This window comes from Rhinoderma darwinii, chromosome 5, assembly GCF_050947455.1.
Source record: "Rhinoderma darwinii isolate aRhiDar2 chromosome 5, aRhiDar2.hap1, whole genome shotgun sequence".
NCBI lineage: Eukaryota > Metazoa > Chordata > Amphibia > Anura > Rhinodermatidae > Rhinoderma > Rhinoderma darwinii.
In genome coordinates this window covers 116275104-116288266 of record NC_134691.1, presented here as the reverse complement: position 1 = coordinate 116288266, position 13163 = coordinate 116275104, and the positions used below count along the sequence as shown (strand labels likewise).

The 13163-nt window shown below is 38.4% G+C and overlaps 1 protein-coding gene across 1 annotated transcript in view; it reads left to right on the top strand.

Moving 5' to 3' along the window:
• The window catches only part of PIEZO2 (piezo type mechanosensitive ion channel component 2), a 415657-nt gene that overhangs the window by 105613 nt on the left and 296881 nt on the right, over window positions 1-13163 (top strand). The window contains exon 4 of the mRNA XM_075828141.1: window positions 6563-6605. Within this exon, the coding sequence (XP_075684256.1) occupies window positions 6563-6605 (43 nt within the window). The remainder of the gene's footprint in view (window positions 1-6562; window positions 6606-13163) is intronic.

Genomic DNA, 13163 nt, shown 5'->3' with positions numbered 1-13163 from the left:
TATATCAACTGATATATTAACAGCACTGGCACCGACTACATCAGCTGCTCTTTCTTCAGTTGTATATACAGAGCTAAAGAACCCATTTAGTAACTCTGCCTTCTCTTGATCCCCTGTAATCAACTCCCCATTACCACTATCTAGGGGTCCTACATGTTCAGACCTGGGCTTTTTTGCATTTATATACTTGAAGAATTTTTTGGGATTTGTTTTACTATCCTTGGCCACCTGCCTTTCATTTTGTATTTTTGCTAATTTTATTACATTTTTACAGATTTTATTAAGCTCTTTATATTTTACAAAGGCTACAGCTGTACCCTCAGATTTGTATTTTTTAAATGCCCTTTTTTTGTCATGTATTGCCCCTTTCACAGAAGGTGTAAGCCATGTGGGGTTTAATTTGAGTCGTTTATACTTATTACCTGTAGGAATAAATTTTGCACTATAATAACTCAAAGTAGATTTGAAAATCTCCCATTTATCATTTGTTCCATTATTTGACATTAGTTCTTCCCAGTCTATATCCTGAATTGCAGCCCTCATCCTGGGGAAATTGGCTTTCTTAAAATTAAATGTTTTTGCCCTCCCAGCCTGCGTTTGTTTTTTACAGTATAGGTAAAATGTAACTATATTATGATCACTGTTACCGAGGTTTTCACGAACATTGACATTCCCAACAAGATCTGCATTATTAGAAATGACCAGATCCAACAGAGCTTCACCTCTAGTCGGGTCTTCCACAAACTGGCCCATAAAATTTTCCTGCAACAGGTTGAGGAAATGTCTCCCCTTTGCAGTTGAAGCCGAACCATGACACCAATTAATATCCCGGAAATTAAAATCTCCCATTATCACTACAGTACCCGCCTGTGCAGCCCGCTCCATCTGTTTATATATCTGACCTTCCATCTCCTCAGTTATATTGGGGGGTCTATAGATTACACCAAAACTAATTTTTTCAGTGTTTACCTCCCTTTCTAGTTCCACCCACAAGGTTTCAACCTCCTCACAGTCTTCACCCACTATTGTCTCTTTCACACTCGCCTTCATATCACTTCTCACATACAGACAAACACCACCACCTTTCCTATTTGTCCTGTCTTTACGAAAAAGTGTAAAACCCTGTAGATTTACAGCCCAGTCATGTGAAGAGTCCAGCCATGTTTCAGCAACACCAACTATATCTATATTTTCTTTCAGTATCAAGGCCTCCAGCTCCCCCATTTTGCTTGCTAGACTTCTGGCATTTGTGAACATACACTTTAACTTGCCTGTCAGTTGTTCACTTTTATTATCAGAAATGTGATTTGACATTAATCGGTCCTTTTTATTCACACTGATGTTTTGTAACGAAAGGATCTCCTTATCTTGTTGTCTAGTCCTCTCCCCACATTCTGTTTCTCCCCCCACCAATATAGTCTGACCCCTCTCTAACCTGGCTACCCCTTTTTTTTCTACATTGACCTCCCTCCTCAGCCCTAGTTTAAATACTCCGCCACCCCAGCTAGAATTCTCTCCCCCAGCACAGCGGACCCCCTTCCATTTAGGTGCAAATCATCTGCAGAATACAGTTTGTACCCCAATGAAAAGTCAGCCCAGTGCTCTAGGAACCCAAATCCTTCTCCTCTACACCAAGACTTCAGCCATGCATTTAACTCCCTAAGCTCCCGCTGTCTTTCCTGTGATGCGCATGGCACAGGCAGTATTCCTGAGAATACAACCTTGGAGGTCCTTCCCTTCAGCTTGTAGCCTAGTTCTTTAAAATTATTCTTAAGGCTCCTCCACCTACCATTTATTCTGTCGTTGGTACCGACATGGACCACGACAGCTGGATCATCACCAGCCCCTCCCAGCAATTTGTCCACCCGTTCCACCACATGCCGAACCCTGGCACCAGGGAGACAGCAAACCATTCGGTTGAGGCGGTCTTGGCGACAAATTATTCTATCCGTCTTCCTGATTATAGAATCCCCTACAACTATCAATTGTCTTGGCTTGCCTGCATTACCATCCCGCCGACTACTAGCTGGGCTGTTCTCCCGGCTGTTAGGGAGATCAGTATCCACTAGGGCTGCCTTTTCTGAGACTGACACCCTTGCATCATCACCCAACCTGGCAATTTTGCTTGGAATGCCAGAAACCGGATCGGCCTTCCTTGTCTTTGACCCCTTTCTACTGCCCCTAACTACATTAACCCAGCTACTTACCTGATCCTGCTCACCCATGTCTTCACCCTCCAGTTCTAACCCACTAACTGCATGCTCTGTGAGCAGCAAGCTCCGCTCAAAATTGTCTATCCTCCTCAGTGTTGCATTTTGCGCCTCCAGATCTCTAATGCGAGCTTCCAGGTGAACAACATGCTCACATCTGCCACAGAGATATTCACCCTGGAACTCCGGCTCCAGTCGTGTATACATATGACAAACTGTGCACTGAAGAAAACCTCCAATCTTGCTATCCATTATCCAAGTTACACCAAAACAGCGAACAATTGTCAAAGAAAAAGAAGAGTACTTACTGGGGCTTCAACTCCTCTTTTCAACTCCGGTTTTAGAACTCCACTTAGTTCACAAGCCACTTAAACCACCAAGCTCAGAAAGAGCAAGCTCAAAATGAGGTCTGCTGACTAATTTATACCACCTGTGTCCAGTTAACCCCTTCCCCCTCGTCAGCTGTTCAGCTGGAACGAATCTGCAAGGGAAAAAAAAAAAAAAAAAATTTACAAATTTTTTTTTTTAAATTGTGTGAGTTTTTGCTATCTTCTATTTGCTAGCAATCAAAACAGATTCACAAACACAGAAATACAGCAACACAATACAGAAGTACAGCAACACAATCCGGTTTTAGAACTCCACTTAGTTCACAAGCCACTTAAACCACCAAGCTCAGAAAGAGCAAGCTCAAAATGAGGTCTGCTGACTAATTTATACCACCTGTGTCCAGTTAACCCCTTCCCCCTCGTCAGCTGTTCAGCTGGAACGAATCTGCAAGGGAAAAAAAAAAAAAAAAAATTTACAAATTTTTTTTTTTAAATTGTGTGAGTTTTTGCTATCTTCTATTTGCTAGCAATCAAAACAGATTCACAAACACAGAAATACAGCAACACAATACAGAAGTACAGCAACACAATCCGGTTTTAGAACTCCACTTAGTTCACAAGCCACTTAAACCACCAAGCTCAGAAAGAGCATAAATCTAAAATTGCTCATAACTTGCTCAAATATGATAGTTTTTCAAAATAAAAACCACTGTTGTTAACAACATTACAGCGCCGATCAGATTATGTAGGAGATAAGGAATACATTTAAAAAAAGATAAAAATGGGACATGGTTTTGGCTTTAGTCATAGCAGGGGTCTGAGTCTGGATTCACACTACAATTTTGTTGTGTTTTTTTTTTAACATAAGTTCTCTTGTTTTGGTAGATAAACTCCCATGTTTTTCAATGGGAGATCATCAGCCAAAAGCAAACATTTTTAAAATGCAGTGGGAACCCAGTCTATGGTTCTAGGCATTTTGCACCTATTAGCTCCTGACATATAAATCTAGTACTGGTAATTACAAAGAAACAAATGATGTTTAGATTTTTTAGCATCAGGAACCATATTAGTATACACTTTTCTTCTAATGATGTATATTTTTCATTTGCTCCTGCTGTGTAGATTGTCTTGTTAACTGGCTGACGACTAATAACAAAGCTGCTCGTCCGTAGTAGTAGGATGTTGCCACATCAGGACGAGCATATCCGTCCTGCTGATCATGCGGGCATAGCAGGTTAGCCTGTGCGATCAGAAGTAGGGCAACGACTGTAATGCACGGACAAAGTTCAGCTCTAATGGCTGGTATCAGAGGAATCTCTGATCCCAGCTGTTAATCATTTAAATGCCGCGATCAACACTGATCACGGTATTCAAAGAGTAAGGGACCTCCCTCTGATCACATCACAGCTAATCCCTGTAATGCGATCGAGTCCCATACCTTATATGGACAGACAGCCCAGGATCCATTAGGGGACCTCAGGGATGTCTAACTATATTTCCTGTTGTTATACTTGGGTATTCCCTAACAACTGCCTGTCTACTATCAGTACACAGGCTGATGTGCTGGCATATAGATATATGCCAATACGTTATAGTTAAAAGTTAAAGATCAGCATTGAAAAATCCCCCTATGTTGTTAAAAAAATAATAATAACAAAGTAATGTTAAATAAATAAAATATCTGTAAAAACAATGCGCACAAATGCATTTTTTTTTATAATCAATAAACTTTATTAAATGTGAGGATCATAAAATAATATACACATATTTTTAAAACAATATGCACAATAGATGTAAAGCATAATTTATGATGATTGGTGGAAGCTATAATAAAGTAAACCTCAACTGCAGCGGAACTGCTTTTTTTCAGCATTTTTGCCAAAATAAAATGTTCAATTAAGAGCTAATATATAAGTACCAAAAAACGGGACCTACATAAAGTACAAGTCGTCCCGCAAAAAAACAAAGCCATTTATAGCAAAGTTGAACAAAAAATAAAAATTTATGACTGCCGGGATGCAAAGAGGAAAAATAAAAATATTTTTCTTGTCCTCGTGGTCAAAATTGTCTCCGTCCTTGAGGAGTTAATGGCCAGCTGCACACTTCCTAGTTGTGTCCTGTTTCAAAGGTGAAATTCTTGGAATTAAATTTCTGTGATAACAGGACATGTTGAGGTCAGAAGTCTCACTATCTTCCTGTTAATTTAACATGGCATGGAATTAAGGGAACATCCCGGTTATTTCAATGTGTTGTACTGTTTTCAGTGTTCGGTAAAATAATTCACAGGGATTTGTGAAATACAGTACCTTCTTTCTGCCCATGAGATGTATACAGGTCAAATTCAATTATTTTATTGCTTGGGTAAAAGATTTGAAGACAATTATTGTCATGTTGGTATTTTAACAAACTTAGTGCTAATATCGCGACTGTATTATGGCTCCATTTCGTACGGAGCTGTAATAGAGCTGCCACAGAGATCCATGAGACTTTTTTTGTACCTACATATGTCTCTGATTTCATACAGAGATGTAGGGAGATTTTTGGCTCTAAACTAAGGAGTTGTACAGCTTCCCTGCACTGCCATGCAGCCTTTGGGCCGGGTTCCCATGAAGCGCAAACGCTGCTGAATTTACGCAACGGAATTCTGTACGGAAATACGCACCATTTAGGCTGGGTTTCACACGACCTATTTTCAGGCGTAAACGAGGCGTATTATGCCTCGATTTACGCCTGAAAATACGGCTCCAATACGGCTCCAAACATCTGTCCATTCATTTGAATGGGTTAGCCGACGTACTGTGCCAACGACCTGTAATTTACGCATCGTCGTTTGACAGCTGTCAAAAGACGATGCGTAAAATTACAGCCTCGTCAAAAGAAGTGCAGGACACTTCTTGGGACGTTTTTGGAGCTGTTTTCTCATAGACTCTATTGAAAACAGCTAAAAAAACGGCCGAAAAAACGCCACGAAAAACGTGAGTTGCTCAAAAAACGTCTGAAAATCAGGTGCTGTTTTCCCTTGAAAACAGCTCCGTATTTTCAGACGTTTTTGGCTCAGCGTGTGAACATACCCTAACAGTAGCAGCAAAGTTGATGAGATTTCGAAAAATCTCATGCCCATGCTGCGGTAAAAAAATGCAGCGTAAATGTTAATAAATTGACCTGCAGTGCGGAATTTAAATCGGCAGCATGTCAATTTGTGCTGCCTTTTCGTTGATTTTCTGTTGCGGGTTTTCCCAATTTAATTTAATGGGGATGCAAAACCCGCAACAGAAAGCCAAGAAAGGGCAAGTCATTATACGGTCCGAATTTGAGGTATGGGCTTGTTAAAATTAATGTGTGCACAGTCCGTGAATTGCTGACAGCCCTTGGATGACACTCCATGACTGTCCGTGCCGTAATCACGGACTGTGCACATGGCTATGGCTGTATACATGAGGCCTTAGTGTGCAAAAGTGAAAAACTATTTAGAGAAAAATCAAGCTCTACTTCTGAAAAATAAGTGGAACTGAAAAACGGCCGAAAAATCGGAAGCAGAAACCTCCAAACATCTGCCCATTGATTTCAATGGGAAATACGGCATTCTGTTCCAACAGGGCGTTTTTTTACGTGGCCGTTTTGAAAAACGGGCATGTAAAAAAACGCCTGTGAAAAAGAAGTGCATGTCACTTCTTGAGCCGTTTTTGGAGCCGTTTTTCATTGACTCTATAGAAAAACAGCTTAAAAAACAAACATAAAAAACGCAGCAAAAAACGCTAGTTGTTAAAACAAAATCAGGAGCTGTTCTCCCTTGAAAACAGCTCCACAATTTCAGATGTTTTTTATTTTGTATGTGCACATACCCTTAATCTTGAATATGTTTATCTCTATCTCTGCCTAAAATCTTACTAAAGGATCAATTAGAAATTAAAATCTCTGCCTTCTGTTGCATTAAGTCAATGCATTGCTTTTATTGTTTTTTGGTATTTTTACATAATTTTGAGCAATGAATGTTCATTAATATTTTTGTATTTTTACTTACAGGTACAACTTGGGAGAAAACATTTCGACAGATAGGTTTTGAAAGGTATGTAGCATATTTATAGACTTTGTAAGCAGATTTCTAATAGAACTTCAAGTGTAGAATATACATATTGCCCTTGCACTTTCCTGTACTTATTGGGGGAGATTTTTCAAAAGCAAATTGTGACAGAATTCTGGTGGAAATTGCACTAAAAAAGTTACACATGGTCTGTGCCAAATTTATTCTGGACAATTTTTGCTCTTTCCTTGACAGGTTTGAAAAGTATCTAGAAAAAGAGGCATAGCTAAGAGCAATCATAAAATGTTGCACATTTATTAACTTACAAAATATTAGTGCAATTTTCACCAGCCATGGGTGGCGCAAGGAAGAGAAAAGTGTCTAATGCTTTAACCCCTTCCCGCTGCACCCCTCAAAGTATTCAAAACAGCATTCAGAAAGTTTTTTTTAACCCTTTGGCGTTTCACAGGAATTAAAGCAAAGTGGAAGGAAAATTTGCACATTTCATTGTAGAAATTACATTTTAATCAATTTTTCCTGTAATACTGAAGGTTTTACCAGAGACACACAACCGAATATTTATTGCCCTCATTCTGCAGTTTTTAGAAATGTCCCGCATGTGGCCCTAGTGTGCTAATGGACTGAAACAAAGGCCCCAGAAGTAAAGGAGCGCCTAGTGGATTTTAGGGCCTTTCTTTTCTTAGATTATATTTCAGGCACCATGTCAGGTTAAAAGAGGTCTTGTGGTGCCGAAACAAAGGAAACACCCTGAAAAAGACCCCATTTTAGAAACTACACCCCTTGAGGAATTCATCTAGGGGTGTAGTGAGCATTTTGACCCCACAGGTGTTTCATAGATTTCATTAGAATTGGGCAGTGAAAATGAAAAATTACATTATTTTCCAATAAGATGTAGATTTACCTCAAAATGTTAAATTTTTTCAACAAATAAATGAGGAAAAGCACCCCAACATTTGTAAAGCAACTTCTACAGAGTACGGAAATACCAAACATGTGGTCATAAACTGCTGTTTGGTAAAGTGGCAGGACTCGGAAGGGAAGGCACGCCATTTAGCTTTTGGAGCGCTGATTTTGCTGGATTGAATTCTCTGCGCCATGTCGCATTTGTAAAGGTACTAGTGCAGTGGAAACCCCCCAAAAGTGTCTCCATTTTGGTTTTGAAAGGTATGTAGCATATTTATAGAATTTGTAAGCAGATTTCTAATAGAACTTCAAGTGTAGAATATACATATTGCCCTTGCACTTTCCTGTACTTATTGGGGGAGATTTTTCAAAAGCAAATTGTGACAGAATTCTGGTGGAAATTGCACTAAAAAAGTTACACATGGTCTGCGCCAAATTTATTCTGGACAATTTTTGCTCTTTCCTTGACAGGTTTGAAAAGTATCTAGAAAAAGGGGCATAGCTAAGAGCAATCATAAAATGTTGCACATTTATTAACTTACAAAATATTAGTGCAATTTTCACCAGCCATGGGTGGCGCAAGGAAGAGAAAAGTGTCTAATGCTTTAACCCCTTCCCGCCGCAGCCACTTTTGGACCAAATGACAGAGCCTCATTTTTTAAATCTGACGTGTGTTACTATATATGTGGTAATAACATGGGAATGCTTTCACCTATCCAAGCGATTCCGAGATTCTTTTCTCGTGACATATTGTACTTTGATAGTGTAAAAATTTGGTCGATATATTCAATATTTTTTTGTGAAAAACACCAAAACTTTCAGAAAATTTGCAAAAAATTAGCATTTTCTAAATTCAAATGTATCTGCTTGTAAGACAGATAGTTATACCACACAAAATAGTTACTAGCTAACATTTCCAATATGTCTACTTTAGATTGGCATCGTTTTTTGAACATCCTTTTATTTTTCTAGGATGTTACAAGGCTTATAAGTTTAGCAGCAATTTCTCACATTTTCAAGAAAATTTCAAAAGCCCATTTTTTTAGGGTACAGTTCAGTTGTGAAGTGGCTTTGAGGGCCTTGTATATTAGAAACCTCCACAAATCACCCCACTTTAAAAACTGCACCCCTCAAAGTATTCAAAACAGCATTCAGAAAGTTTTTTTTTTAACCCTTTGGCGTTTCACAGGAATTAAAGCAAAGTGGAAGGAAAATTTGCACATTTCATTGTAGAAATTACATTTTAATCAATTTTTCCTGTAATACTGAAGGTTTTACCAGAGACACACAACCGAATATTTATTGCCCTCATTCTGCAGTTTTTAGAAATGTCCCGCATGTGGCCCTAGTGTGCTAATGGACTGAAACAAAGGCCCCAGAAGTAAAGGAGCGCCTAGTGGATTTTAGGGCCTTTCTTTTCTTAGATTATATTTCAGGCACCATGTCAGGTTAAAAGAGGTCTTGTGGTGCCGAAACAAAGGAAACACCCTGAAAAAGACCCCATTTTAGAAACTACACCCCTTGAGGAATTCATCTAGGGGTGTAGTGAGCATTTTGACCCCACAGGTGTTTCATAGATTTCATTAGAATTGGGCAGTGAAAATGAAAAATTACATTATTTTCCAATAAGATGTAGATTTACCTCAAAATGTTAAATTTTTTCAACAAATAAATGAGGAAAAGCACCCCAACATTTGTAAAGCAACTTCTACAGAGTACGGAAATACCAAACATGTGGTCATAAACTGCTGTTTGGTAAAGTGGCAGGACTCGGAAGGGAAGGCACGCCATTTAGCTTTTGGAGCGCTGATTTTGCTGGATTGAATTCTCTGCGCCATGTCGCATTTGTAAAGGTACTAGTGCAGTGGAAACCCCCCAAAAGTGTCTCCATTTTGGTTTTGAAAGGTATGTAGCATATATATAGAATTTGTAAGCAGATTTCTAATAGAACTTCAAGTGTAGAATATACATATTGCCCTTGCACTTTCCTGTACTTATTGGGGGAGATTTTTCAAAAGCAAATTGTGACAGAATTCTGGTGGAAATTGCACTAAAAAAGTTACACATGGTCTGCGCCAAATTTATTCTGGACAATTTTTGCTCTTTCCTTGACAGGTTTGAAAAGTATCTAGAAAAAGGGGCATAGCTAAGAGCAATCATAAAATGTTGCACATTTATTAACTTACAAAATATTAGTGCAATTTTCACCAGCCATGGGTGGCGCAAGGAAGAGAAAAGTGTCTAATGCTTTAACCCCTTCCCGCCGCAGCCACTTTTGGACCAAATGACAGAGCCTCATTTTTTAAATCTGACGTGTGTTACTATATATGTGGTAATAACATGGGAATGCTTTCACCTATCCAAGCGATTCCGAGATTCTTTTCTCGTGACATATTGTACTTTGATAGTGTAAAAATTTGGTCGATATATTCAATATTTTTTTGTGAAAAACACCAAAACTTTCAGAAAATTTGCAAAAAATTAGCATTTTCTAAATTCAAATGTATCTGCTTGTAAGACAGATAGTTATACCACACAAAATAGTTACTAGCTAACATTTCCAATATGTCTACTTTAGATTGGCATCGTTTTTTGAACATCCTTTTATTTTTCTAGGATGTTACAAGGCTTATAAGTTTAGCAGCAATTTCTCACATTTTCAAGAAAATTTCAAAAGCCCATTTTTTTAGGGTACAGTTCAGTTGTGAAGTGGCTTTGAGGGCCTTGTATATTAGAAACCTCCACAAATCACCCCACTTTAAAAACTGCACCCCTCAAAGTATTCAAAACAGCATTCAGAAAGTTTTTTTTTAACCCTTTGGCGTTTCACAGGAATTAAAGCAAAGTGGAAGGAAAATTTGCACATTTCATTGTAGAAATTACATTTTAATCAATTTTTCCTGTAATACTGAAGGTTTTACCAGAGACACACAACCGAATATTTATTGCCCTCATTCTGCAGTTTTTAGAAATGTCCCGCATGTGGCCCTAGTGTGCTAATGGACTGAAACAAAGGCCCCAGAAGTAAAGGAGCGCCTAGTGGATTTTAGGGCCTTTCTTTTCTTAGATTATATTTCAGGCACCATGTCAGGTTAAAAGAGGTCTTGTGGTGCCGAAACAAAGGAAACACCCTGAAAAAGACCCCATTTTAGAAACTACACCCCTTGAGGAATTCATCTAGGGGTGTAGTGAGCATTTTGACCCCACAGGTGTTTCATAGATTTCATTAGAATTGGGCAGTGAAAATGAAAAATTACATTATTTTCCAATAAGATGTAGATTTACCTCAAAATGTTAAATTTTTTCAACAAATAAATGAGGAAAAGCACCCCAACATTTGTAAAGCAACTTCTACAGAGTACGGAAATACCAAACATGTGGTCATAAACTGCTGTTTGGTAAAGTGGCAGGACTCGGAAGGGAAGGCACGCCATTTAGCTTTTGGAGCGCTGATTTTGCTGGATTGAATTCTCTGCGCCATGTCGCATTTGTAAAGGTACTAGTGCAGTGGAAACCCCCCAAAAGTGTCTCCATTTTGGTTTTGAAAGGTATGTAGCATATATATAGAATTTGTAAGCAGATTTCTAATAGAACTTCAAGTGTAGAATATACATATTGCCCTTGCACTTTCCTGTACTTATTGGGGGAGATTTTTCAAAAGCAAATTGTGACAGAATTCTGGTGGAAATTGCACTAAAAAAGTTACACATGGTCTGCGCCAAATTTATTCTGGACAATTTTTGCTCTTTCCTTGACAGGTTTGAAAAGTATCTAGAAAAAGGGGCATAGCTAAGAGCAATCATAAAATGTTGCACATTTATTAACTTACAAAATATTAGTGCAATTTTCACCAGCCATGGGTGGCGCAAGGAAGAGAAAAGTGTCTAATGCTTTAACCCCTTCCCGCCACAGCCACTTTTGGACCAAATGACAGAGCCTCATTTTTTAAATCTGACGTGTGTTACTATATATGTGGTAATAACATGGGAATGCTTTCACCTATCCAAGCGATTCCGAGATTCTTTTCTCGTGACATATTGTACTTTGATAGTGTAAAAATTTGGTCGATATATTCAATATTTTTTTGTGAAAAACACCAAAACTTTCAGAAAATTTGCAAAAAATTAGCATTTTCTAAATTCAAATGTATCTGCTTGTAAGACAGATAGTTATACCACACAAAATAGTTACTAGCTAACATTTCCAATATGTCTACTTTAGATTGGCATCGTTTTTTGAACATCCTTTTATTTTTCTAGGATGTTACAAGGCTTATAAGTTTAGCAGCAATTTCTCACATTTTCAAGAAAATTTCAAAAGCCCATTTTTTTAGGGTACAGTTCAGTTGTGAAGTGGCTTTGAGGGCCTTGTATATTAGAAACCTCCACAAATCACCCCACTTTAAAAACTGCACCCCTCAAAGTATTCAAAACAGCATTCAGAAAGTTTTTTTTTAACCCTTTGGCGTTTCACAGGAATTAAAGCAAAGTGGAAGGAAAATTTGCACATTTCATTGTAGAAATTACATTTTAATCAATTTTTCCTGTAATACTGAAGGTTTTACCAGAGACACACAACCGAATATTTATTGCCCTCATTCTGCAGTTTTTAGAAATGTCCCGCATGTGGCCCTAGTGTGCTAATGGACTGAAACAAAGGCCCCAGAAGTAAAGGAGCGCCTAGTGGATTTTAGGGCCTTTCTTTTCTTAGATTATATTTCAGGCACCATGTCAGGTTAAAAGAGGTCTTGTGGTGCCGAAACAAAGGAAACACCCTGAAAAAGACCCCATTTTAGAAACTACACCCCTTGAGGAATTCATCTAGGGGTGTAGTGAGCATTTTGACCCCACAGGTGTTTCATAGATTTCATTAGAATTGGGCAGTGAAAATGAAAAATTACATTATTTTCCAATAAGATGGAGATTTACCTCAAAATGTTAAATTTTTTCAACAAATAAATGAGGAAAAGCACCCCAACATTTGTAAAGCAACTTCTACAGAGTACGGAAATACCAAACATGTGGTCATAAACTGCTGTTTGGTAAAGTGGCAGGACTCGGAATGGAAGGCACGCCATTTAGCTTTTGGAGCGCTGATTTTGCTGGATTGAATTCTCTGCGCCATGTCGCATTTGTAAAGGTACTAGTGCAGTGGAAACCCCCCAAAAGTGTCTCCATTTGGTAAACTACACCCCTCAAAGAATTTTTCAAGTGGTATAGTGAGCATTTTGACCCCACAGGTGATTCATACACTGGGCAGTAAAAATAGAACATTTAATTTTTTTCAAAGAAAATATTGCTTTAGCTCCAAATTCATCATTTTTACAAGGAGTTAAAGGAGAAAAAGCACCCACAGGCTCAGAATTTAAAGAGCACCATGCAACATCTGAGGCCTGCTACGATGGCATTTACTGCCCTGTCTCATGAAAACAGAGGCTCTGGGGTGTCGAAACATTAGAAACCCAGAAAAGTGACCCCATTTAGGAAACTAAACCCCTCAAGAATTCATCTAGCGGTATAGTGAGAAGGTTTAGATTGTAATGTAACACCTTTCAAGGTATTCATCTAGGGGTATAGTGAGAATTTTTAATTTGTGAAGTGACAACCCTCTAGGGATTCATCTAGGGGTATAATAAGAAATTATTTAATTTTAGTAATTTAGGAGGACAACCTGGAAAAT